The following is an 11308-nucleotide window of genomic DNA, read 5'->3' as shown; positions in this document are numbered from 1 at the left end:
CTGATTAGAAAATTTAGCACAATGCTTACAAGTATCCGCTCTGTGTGACTCGCCTAAGCAGAACAAACAAAGTTCATGGCCATCTGGAGGGGCCAATTTACTTCCACACTTCTTACAGCGGTTGAAAAAGCCCCACTTCTGACTCCTCTTCGTTTTCTTTTCCATACGGTCCCTCAGAAAAACAAAAGTTCTCGCTTTTCTTCTTTCTTCTTCTTCTTCTTTTTTTTTTTGTAAACTGAAGTAAAGAAATAAAATAAAGGATGATCCTAAGAAACAAGAAATAAGGTAAAGGCCCGAAGGCAGTAATAGCTATCCGGTCAGGAGGAAAGGCAAAAAGGTCCTTTCAACGCGGCGGTAGAGAGAGAACTGGCGGGATCTCCGCGCCCGTCCCCTCTGGGCATGCGTGCTGGGGTTCCTGCGCATGCTCAGTGGGACTCGCGCGAAAATCCTTTGAAACATAGCTTGCTACGGCACCGGTTGGGTCAGCGCAGGCGCACTAAACCCATTGGTGTGAAGCACAGAGACCACGAAGAAGATCTGTAGGTAGGAGGGGAGGGTTAAACGCTCTCTGCCCTCATGCTGTGGTCCCAATCTGAATCAGGCCCCTGCGTATGTGACAATTAGGTTTTCAAAACTGCTGGGACCACTGGACACAGAACTCCCACTGCACATCTGATCTGGCCCTCCATCACAGAATAAGCAAAGAAGAGTGGGAGAGAGTGGGAGAATTCAAAGCACTATCTCAGTCATCGTTACAAAAGCCTTGCCAGGAAGGCCTGTATGATCACTCCCATATTGCCGATATGGAGACACCCAGAGACTGCAGCTTGTCACACTCCACCTAGCAAGAGTGAGCAAACCAGAACAGTACTCTAAGACAGGGCTTTTTTGTAGAACTCACTAGCAGGAACTCATTAGCATAATAGGCCACACCCAAGAGGGGAAAACCATTTGCATATTAGGCCACACCTCTGACAGCACGGCTCATTAGCATATTAGGCCACACAGCCCTCGTTACCAGAGGTGTGGTCATTCAGCCACACCCACCTTTTGCTTCTTATTCTGTTTACTTTGTTTATTGTCAAAACCCAGGGCTTTCTTTGTAGCAGGAACTTCTTTGCATGTTAGGCCACACACCCCTAATGTAGCCAATCCTAATGAATTTCTGCTGTTGGGTGTGGCCTGTTATGCTAATTAGTTCCTGCTGGGCGTGGCCAACTCAGGAGCCGTCCGGAACTCCATTCCTGTGCGTTCCTGCCCAAAAATAGCCCTGCTTTAAGAGCCACGCAGACAGAGCGCTGCCTTCTGACTGGAGAGACCTCACTTCAGATCCCTGTTCATCTACAATAGCCTTGGCTAAATCACAGTCTCTTTGCCTAACTTTCTTTATAGGAGCTATTGTAAGGGTAAAATGGGATAATCCCTAAGCGCATTGATTACTCACTGATTTCTGCCACCCACTCCAGAGCCAACCCAGCTCTTTCCCCCACGCTGCTCTCCGAAAAACACCCCCTTGCCGAGCTTCCACCTTACCTATTTGTAACCAGTCCATTTTCTCCCGCCATTTGTCACTGATCTCCCTGCGTCGGTCCTGAAGCTGGGTCAACTTCTCTGTAATCTGAGCAACAAAGAGGAAGGAACCGGCCGGGGGGGGTGGGGGGGGGAGAAGATGACAAAATAACCTGGTCACAAAAGCTCATTTGTGGAGAGGAGACAGTACCCAGACACTGAAAAGCCCCTCATGATGGGTCTACACACAGTTCAAATGGCAAAGTGAACATTTTAAAAGCTTATCCGTCAGGGGTACCCAATTATCAGGAATACTTTCAAATCCAGTTTGTTGGGGAGGAGGTTTAGAGCCCCACCACTACTCCCCCTATGCAATAATACTGATGTTTTTTGTTCTTGTTCAGTCGCACAGTCGAGTCTGACTCTTCGCGACCCCATGGACCACATCACGCCAATGATGTACATTATCCCATTTCTTCTGAACCTCCCAATCATGTATCATGGCTGTTAGAAACAAGTACTGAGTTTCCTGACATCATCCCCCTTCAGCTACCAGTATTCTTGATTAGGAAAGCATTCTTTCCTTTAACAACACTCTTCTTTCCAGTCCAGATAATTCCAAACTTCATTCAAGCCCTCCTGGAACACTTTCCAGACCCTAGGGACTTCTGACGATGATGGCCACTCATATCACACCCCTTATTCTTTTACTTCAGTAATATAGAAAGCAAGTAACATTTACAATTACAAGAAACAATGAGAGGAAGCAACTTCCCAACTTTTAACACTGGTGTGAAGGAAGATGCGGTTTATCTATGACCGCAGCACAAGCAAGAGAGAAGCCACACTGTGGCCACATTTCTCTTTTCTATATACAGCTATCAGAGTCCTGGCTATTGCTCAGGTTATTCAAAGAGCTTCTCTCCTGTAATTTAAAGCCACAACGGCAAGCTTCTTATCTGTCCATTTTAAGCCATTCTGTTATTTTATTGTCACTGGGGAGGGGAATAGGCTACCTAAAACTAAAACTATAAATGCGCATAATTTTAAATCAGTTTCCCCCATGCAAAAGAGTTAACAGTGCTATTAATTCGGAGGGGCCTTCTCACCTTGTCAGAGGCATAGTGGCCCTTGGCTAGCAACTCGTTGCCCATGGAAATGCAGGCGTTGAAGCTGTCAGTCCGGGCCTCAACCTCAGCCTTGATCCCTTGGTGGTTCTTGATGACCAAGTCAGCAGCTGACACATCCCTGCGAGAAGCAAAGCAATACCAGGAGAAGCTGGCAGGCCACCAGGGTGGCATGCGATTATCAAAAAGGCAGCCGAGTCCCTTTTAAGCAGAGGACAGGGAGAATGGGGAGGCCACTTCTCCAAGCACGCTTCCAGAGATTTAGGCACCCGAGGGTCCAGTCCGGCCTCACTACACACTGACATCCAAGGAGGGCTGGTACGGGGCTGCAGCAGTTTACCAGAGCTTTGCTCACGTGTCCCCTTACCTGGGCTTCTCCTGAGCATCTATCTGGAGATTGACTCCATCCATCCAGAGCAGCAGGTCACGGACCATGCGGAAGAAACGGAACTTGTCGACGGTGTCGAGGAGGAGTTGCCGGCGGCCGTTGCTGCTACTGAGCAGGTCAGCCCAAGCCTCGCTCACGGACTGCTCGTGTCTTCGGATATCGTCTGCTTTCTCGCCCGCGTAGGCCTTCTGCAACCGTGCCGCATCGTCCTGCACCTGCTTCACCTGCCAGCCAAACAAACCACAAGGGTCAGGGTCTTTCAGCATAAAGAGCCATTCTGGAAGCGTCCAGCTTAGAGGAGCGCTTTTCATTGTTCAGGAGAAAAACAGAGGAGGAGAGACCAATGTTGTAAGCCACCTTGGACCCCACTGAAGAGGAAAGCGGGGTATAAACAAGCAATTTTTAAAAAAGTATTATAACCAGATGAAAAAGAAAAGGTTAAATGAGACTGATTGTGCCTTCTAATAATGAGTAGTGCCTTTTTTTACTACATCGAACAGATTGTCTTCATGTGAGCTTCAACAGTAGTTTTGTGTTTGTAATCTATATATGTATCCCAGATCAAACTTGTGAAAAGACATTTGCATGGTCACCTGTGGTGATTAATAACTATCTCTAGATGCAGTAGAAAAGAGCAAGAGTCCCAGTAGCACCTTAAAGACTAACAAAATATGTGGCAGGGGATGAGCTTTCGTGAGTCATTGCTCACTTTGAAGACAGCTCATACCCCCTGCCCCGTATTTTGTTAGTCTTTTAGGTGCTACTGGGACTCTTGCTCTTTTCTACTGCTACAGACAGACTAAAACGGCTACCCATCTTGATCTATCTCTAGATGACCACCCAGGGAACCTTTGTAAAAGGAAGGGCCTCGTGAACCCCTGATGGTTCTATCTGCAATCCCTAAGTCTTTGGCTCCCCGTTCTGGAGCTCATCTAACCTGCCTCTGAATTCCTACCAGACTAAATTCTTCTCCTCCCCATCAGGAGGTATACCTGAGTGCTGAGCGCCTGGATGTCATGCTCGTAAGCGCTGTGCATCCGCTGCATGGCCTCAGCAGTGTTAAGGTCACGCCCCACCTCATCAGGAAGCTGCTTCTGTTTGTTCTGGACCTGGCTTAGGGTCTCCCGAGCATCATGGTAGAATCGGTGTAGCTCGTAAGAAGCCGCCAGCATCTGGCTTCGGGTGTCGATGAGTTCAAGGAGGTCTGCCCAGGCCTCATTGAGGCTGTCCTTCCACTCAGCGATGGTGGCGTTTTCAGAGTGACCAGCAGAGATCATGTCGTCAGCCAGCCGGTTGACACCGTCCACCCGCTCCTGGCCAATAGTGCTGGTGTCACGTGAGAATTCCCGGAACTTGTCCCGGAGCATCTGAGGGCAAGACAGAGCAAGCTAAGTGTCATAAAGACCAGAGCACGAACAAACCATAGAGCCACCCCGAGGCATATGAAAGAATAGTCTGTTTGGCTGCCCCTAAGCAGGATATCGCTCAGTTCTGAGGCAGTGTGTGTGTGTAGAGTCCAGGGGAAAATGGAGAAAGGGTACAAGAATTCAGCTTCCTGAGATTTATTTATTTATTTCTTCAAACTTATACCCCACCCTCCCTGCAAGCGGGCTCAGGGCGGCTTCCAATAAAAACATAAATTACATTAAAATACCTAATATTCAACATGCCATAAAACATTATAGATACAAAGTGCAGGCGGCAGATTAAAATTCATCTCGATGGTAAATTGCAGAAATAAATTGCCACTGCCCTGATGTCCACAGATGTCTTCTGTCGTTAGTCCATATAGTTGTTGAAACCAAAGGCCATATTTAGATGTAACAATCTGCAGTGAAAGCCTGCAGTGGCATTAGCCTGCAACAGCGGCGGCCCCTACTTAAATGCCTGGCGGAAGAGCTCCGTCTTGCAGGCCCTGCGGACCTGTAAAAGGTCCCGCAGGGCCCTGATCTCCTCCAGGAGCTTGTTCCACCAGGTAGGGGCCACCACTGAGAAGGCTAACTTAGCCTCCCTCGGGCCAGGGAGGGTCAGCAGATCCTCAGCTTTCATTTGAAGTGGGGGGGGGGGAATATGTTCAGCAGATCCTCAGCTTTTTTTTGAAGTGGGGGGGGTGGAATACAAATACCAAGTTTCTAGCCCTTATTGATTTGAAAATCCACTTGGTCTGAACAATGCTGAAGTCTCAGATGCAGGTGGAAAGGAAGTCGAGCGAGCTTTCCAGTGGGCAAGGCCTTCACAGTTCTTTGACACTTCCCGTAACCGGTAAAACCAGAATAAATAAAACAAATAGTGCCCCAGCCCTAATGCAGGAGATGATCCAGAAGACCCACCGTGACGTGTTCGTAGTCCTGCCCAAGCTCATGGGAGGCCGCCACCACCTCCCGCTCCGAGATCCACTGCTCCAGGTCATCCACCTCCCGCTTCAGCTGGCACAGGCGGAGATGCTCCTGGAGCTTGGCACGGCGCTCCTCAGTCAGGTCCTTCAGGCTGGCATACAGCTTGTCCACTTGGCCCTGCCGGAGGTTGATCCGCTCACTGTCGGAAAGGGACGGATATCATTTATATAACCACTAGTGTCTACTGGTGTGCAAGGATGGCTCTCTGCTGTGCTGTGCTCATGCAACGCCCTACCTCACCTCTTTCCTTACTGCCCCTGATCTCAAAAAAGAGAGTTTCTGCCTGATGAAGGGAGGTTTGACTCTTGAACGCTTACACCCTGAAAAGCCTGCTGGACTCTAAGATGCGGCTAGATAGAAAGTTCCCAAATGACAAGCACCTTTGGCTTTTGAACCCCCCGATCCCGCTCAGGTGAACCACAGAACTCACAGACCGTGGCTACCCTGCCAGGCAGCTGCTCTGCAGGGTCACAGGCAGAGAAAGGTCCTTCCCAGCACTTGCTAACCAAGATCTTTTAGCTGGAGATTGACCCTGGGACCCTTCTGCCGTGAAGGTAACCAGCTGCCTGTGGGCCACTCACAAAGTCTCAGACTAATAAAAACATAAGAACGTAAGAGAAGCCAATGTTGGATCAGGCCAATGGCCCATCTAGTCCAACACTGTCACACAGTGGCCAAAAATACCAGGTGCCATCAGGAGGTCCAGCAGTGGGGCCAGGACACTAGAAGTCCTGCCACTGTTGCCCCCCCAAGCACCAAGAATACAGCGCATCACTTGCCCCAGACCAAGAGCTCCTATCTATACCTTGTGGCTAATAGCCACTGATGGACCTCTGCTCTGTATGTTTATCCAATTCCCTCTTGAAGCCGTCCATGCTTGTAGCTGCCACCACCTCCTGTGACAGTGAATTCCATCTGTTAATCACTCTTTGGGTGAAGAAGTACTTCCTTTTATCCATTCTAACACGACTGCTCAGCAATTTCATTGAGTGCCCACGACTAATCTACCTCACAGAGCTGTTGTGAGGATAAAATGGGGAAGGAGGCTCAAGATATGCCCCCTTGAGCTCCTTGGAGGGAGGAGGGGATAAAAATATACTGGGATCAGGCAGGGCTGAGGAGTCTCCCTTGGACGTCAACCGGACCTAACCCCACTGGGTTGATAACTGTGGGGCTCTAGCAGCATCACATCTGGTGATATGAAGCAAGGCAGGACTAAAGGCAGTGGCTGCCTTACCTTTCAGGGTGCCCCTTGTTTACCATGTCGCGACTCTGGATGGAGAGCTGGTGGATGGTCTGGGCATAGTCTTCCAAGGCCTGCTCCATCACCAGGTGTTTCTTCACCATGGCCTGGGCAATCAGCTCATCCTATTGGAGGGGAGACATCGTGGGAGAAGGGTTTTCCCTTCCCTCAGTTCAGAAAGCAGGGGTTAACGGAAGCACAATCACAGGAAGAGGGTAAGAAGGCTGGCAAGTGCAGCAGCCAAATCTGAGCCAGGGCTTAATCCCGGAATCGATTATGCCACATCAGGATTTGGTCCATACATGCAAAGAAGAGTTCAGCTGAGCACGTGCAGAGTGCCTTCCCCTGCTCATTGTTGCAGAACTACAGGTGGTCTCCCTGGCAGTGTTCCCTCTGAGCTGAGTTGGTGTGAGCTAGCTCACAGTTTTTTAGCCTCCAGCTCACAGATGTTTGCCTTAGCTCAGGAAGGAGGGCCACAAAGCAAACTAATTTGTGCAGCAACCAAATGGCTCACTCACAACTTTAATGCCAGGAGCTCACCAAATAGAATTTGTGCTCACAGGACTCCACAGCTTAGAGGGAACATTGCTCCCTGGCTCCCCCAACAGATCAGGAACTGCAAGGCAAGTCTCTGGATGCAGAGGATGACTTCTAGGCAAGTAATCCCCTCCCTGCAGAGAAGTGATTGCTGAAGACATTCCCAAGGGGGGGGGGGAGAAGCACACCTTCCTCTCCCATCCTGTTTTCAGTGCTCAGGACTGGAATGTATAAAACAATAAGGAAGAAAGGGTCTCTGAGCATGTGCAGAGGGTCCTATCCCTCACTGTCCCATCCGCTTCTATGCCCCTAGGGATCAGGAGAAGGAAGGGCTTCTGGGTGTGACTTGCAGGGAGGTACAAGCCCCAGCACCTCTCATTTTTAAAAACGCATGGCTCAGACACGCATCCCTTACCTTTGCTTTATCCTCTGATATCATGTGCAGCTCCTGTTCACCCATCCAGGCTTCTGCCTCGGCGGCATCAAAGTAGAACTGCTGGGCGATCTGCGCTTGCTCCAGGCGCGCACGCCGCAGGTCCACCTGGTTCTGCAGCTCCTGCCACATTTCCTGCAATGCCTCCACGCGGCCTTGCAGGTCCGCTTCCAGGCCACTGCACCCCAACCTCTGCCACCGCCCCACGATGTCGTTTATACGTGGCTGGTGACCCTGGATCTCCTTCTGCAGGGTCTGAAGGTGTCAAAAAGAGGAACAAAAGGAATAAATGCGCTGCTTGCATTGGGAAGAGATACCTAACACAACTCCCAGAATTTGCTGCTAAATCTCTCACAGTATATACCTTTATATACCCATTGTCAAGTTAAATGTTATTGCTTGTGAAAGAGAAACCACACACACACACACACACACAGAGCTTTGGCTGAGCTGTAGAGAGGTCATGGAATGTTCATGGTTAAGGGGAAGATGCTTGTAATGGAATTTTAGCAAACACTGCAACTTGTGAGAGAAAAGTATGATGTCACTTTGGCAAGAGGAGAGAGAACGGATGGACAGGTGGGTCAAGCAGAAAAAGCAGAAGACATTTAAAGGAAAGGAGAGCTAAGGGGAAAAGGAGTGAGGGCTAGGTGAAACAACTCATGTAGGCTCCATAAACCAGGAAGGATTATGTATAGTTGGTAAAAGAGGAACTCTGAGTCACTGAGAAAATGAGCCAGGAGGTGAAGGCATGGGGAAGAAAAAAGAACTGGTTCAGTAGAGGGCAGAGTTTTACATACAGAACTGAAACAATACTTCCTGTATGTGACTGACATATGGAAATCTGCCTGTTGTTAGTGAATAAGGTGTTATTAACTGGTGGTGGAAAGTGACATCAAGTCACAGCTGACTTATGATAACTCTGAAGGGTTCTCAAGGCAAGAGACGTGAATCAGAGGTGGTTTGCCATGGCCTGCATCAGCATAGCAACCCTGGACTTCTTTGGTGGTCTCCCATCCAAATACTGGCCAGGGCTGACCCCACTTAGCTTCCGAGATCTGCCGAGATCAGGCTAACCTGAGCGAGCCAGGTTAGGGGGTGTTACTAACTAGAGAGTGAGAAAAAAGTAACTGCTCTTTACGTGCAAAAGGCTCTTCATCTCTGGAAACGATGCAAGCGGTACACTTCCATAGCTGCAACTGTAGAAAACTCTGAAGGCCTAGAGACACGTAGTGGTCTTGCAGAAGTACAATGCTCATTTAGACTGGTAAGTAGCTACTTGCCTGGTCACCCATGGGGAATAAAAGTGGCCCCCAAATCACCAGGTAAATAAACGTTTGCAAACTGGAAAAGAATTGGTTCTTGAGATTTCTTTCTCTCTTTTTTTTTTTTGAGGCCACAAAGGACTACTGTGGTGGTAAAAAGGTAAAGGTAAAGGTTCCCTTGCTCGAAAGCCAGTCGAGTCCGACTCTAGGGTTGCGGTGCTCATCTCCGTTTCAAAGCCGAAGAGCCAGCGCTGTCCGAAGACGTTTCCGTGGTCATGTGGCCGGCATGACTAAACACATTCCCGTTACCTTCCCCACTGAAGTGGTACCTATTTATCTACAGTGATCCGTTCCACTAATGATAGCACCTTGCCTTGGTGAAAGGAGCCTCCCCCAGACACAGGAGGCTCTTCCACTGGAGGAAGACACTGCCGTAAGCAGAATGGATCAGTGCAATGTGTCTAAGTAACTTGCAGGAGCTTATTTGCAAAGCGCCGAGGATTAGTCTGTAGTCTTCTTGCATTACTGTTAAACAGCCTGATTACCCAAAGGTGTTTTCTTGTGGACCTAATCAGCTTCAAGACCTGGTTGCTATCCATTCCATCCTTTCCCCTTCCCCAAGCTCCTACAGATCCCACACCTGGCATGTCCTACCTGGTTCTTCTTAATCAGCAGCTGGACAGTGGGAAGATCTTTGCCGTGGTCGGTAGAAACTGCCATGGGCATCCTTTCTTTCACCCACAACTGCAGAGAGGAGGGAATAAGGCAGCTGAGAAATGCCAGGTGTCTCTTTCTGTAGGGGGCCCTTTGGCATCTCAGTTCTCCGCTATCCACATTTTCCCCCCCCAAACAAGGAGAAAGTTCCCCACCAGAAAGATCACTGTCAGAAAAGTAAAGCAAGGCTACCCTGGAATTCTCTGTTCTGCTTTATGTAGTAGAGGAAGCAGCCTCTCTGGGAAGGAGGAGAGTGGGCCCTAATCCACTGCTCTGATTATAGGGGAAAAGAAAGGGTCCATTAATGAAATTCGCATGCCCCATCTCTCCCTGCCCCCGCCATGCGTGAGAGCTATGGAGACCAAAAACCTTGACACTCCACCCTGGTAGCTTTCAGGGGCAATCACAAAATGAAAGCGTGATGAAGCCTGGCTGATCTCTGAGCATTGCCCTGCATCCGCCAAGAAATGAGAATGGAGTAGGTACTCCCTAAGCCTCTTACCTTCTGAGCTCATGAGACTGCACGATTGTCACCATGTGGAGAACACGATAGTCCCTACATGAATCTGGAGCTAAGGCTTTTGTCAGGCACAGATTCATTTCTGGAAGACCTGCATGGGTGACTAATCCCCACTTAACATTTCTGTATCACGCTGCTCATGCTATTGCTTTTAAAAGGCCACTCAGCAGAACAACGGGAGGCGATCGCCGTCATGCATGACGAGAGTGGCACAGCAGTCCATTTTGCTTGGGACTCAGGGCCAGATCTACAGCCAGGGTTGTGGAGAAAAATGTCCTGTCCCCTTAACAGAACCTTAATTCTTGGAAACGGGTAGCTAAAGCTTTCCATGACACAGAAATAAATGACTTCCCCAGGACATATTTCTCCAGGCCAGCTGGCAACCCTACCTCTGCCCAGGCAACCAAGGCACTGGCAGCACTGCTGAGACCAGTGGGCTGGGAGAAAGCAACAGGCATGGCTTATGCTCATTGTCACCTCCCAGACCTGTCCAATCACCAGCTGAGCGAAAGGTGAATGTCTGAGATGCTGGCAGTGTGGCTGGCTTGCTCTGAGTGTGTCCGGCCTCCCCCCTCCCCTTTTGCTTGCTCGCATGCCAGCCTCTTCAAATGTAGATGTTGCCTTTTTCGAAGGTTGTCTATCCCTGCACTAGAAGCAGCCCTCTGTGCGAAGAAGAGTTTGTCTGCATTAAGGATTTGCTTGGCGGAAGCAAAATGCAACCTCTTCCCTCTTGTTCCTGCAGCCCTGCTCTGGGGCCCAGCCCTTCCCGCAACTCACGATTTCATCCTCCAGGTCCCGGTTGAACTGATGCTCTTCCTTCGAGGCCAGCAGCTTCTGGCAGCGCTCCTGCAGAGGTGCTCTCAGCTCTGTAAACCTGTTCTCCACTGCCTGGAGTTTGCCATCCACCTCCACGGTGTTGGAGTCCTCCTGACTTAGGGCTAACGCCTGAGATTTGAGGCCTTCCACCTCCTTCTCACGAACGTCCATCTGATTCTCCAGCATCTAGAACAAAAGAGAAAAAGGAGGATGGAGGGAATGCGGAAGCACAACAGGGCTTGCAGCTCCCCAAACTGCATCCAATAATCCAATCATGGAAAACAATGGGGTCTTATGTTCCCCCCCCACTGACCTCAACAACAGCAGCAATCTAAGAAGATGAAAAGCTCTGCAATTGTA

At 49.5% G+C, this 11308-nt stretch overlaps 1 protein-coding gene across 1 annotated transcript in view; it reads right to left on the bottom strand.

Moving 5' to 3' along the window:
* SPTBN2 (spectrin beta, non-erythrocytic 2) overlaps positions 1 to 11308 on the bottom strand; it is a 78798-nt gene that overhangs the window by 15311 nt on the left and 52179 nt on the right. The window contains exons 20-28 of the mRNA XM_015411947.1: positions 10910 to 11134; positions 9553 to 9642; positions 7616 to 7888; positions 6658 to 6788; positions 5355 to 5559; positions 4017 to 4391; positions 3004 to 3248; positions 2619 to 2757; positions 1534 to 1618 (exon numbers count right to left, since the gene is read on the bottom strand). Of these exons, the coding sequence (XP_015267433.1) occupies positions 1534 to 1618; positions 2619 to 2757; positions 3004 to 3248; positions 4017 to 4391; positions 5355 to 5559; positions 6658 to 6788; positions 7616 to 7888; positions 9553 to 9642; positions 10910 to 11134 (1768 nt within the window). The remainder of the gene's footprint in view (positions 1 to 1533; positions 1619 to 2618; positions 2758 to 3003; positions 3249 to 4016; positions 4392 to 5354; positions 5560 to 6657; positions 6789 to 7615; positions 7889 to 9552; positions 9643 to 10909; positions 11135 to 11308) is intronic.

This window comes from Gekko japonicus, unplaced genomic scaffold (assembly GCF_001447785.1).
Source record: "Gekko japonicus isolate JY-2015 unplaced genomic scaffold, Gekko_japonicus_V1.1 scaffold563, whole genome shotgun sequence".
NCBI classification, from domain to species: Eukaryota; Metazoa; Chordata; class Lepidosauria; order Squamata; family Gekkonidae; genus Gekko; species Gekko japonicus.
Note: the sequence above shows the minus strand (reverse complement) of the source record. Positions and strands in the feature narration are given on the sequence as shown.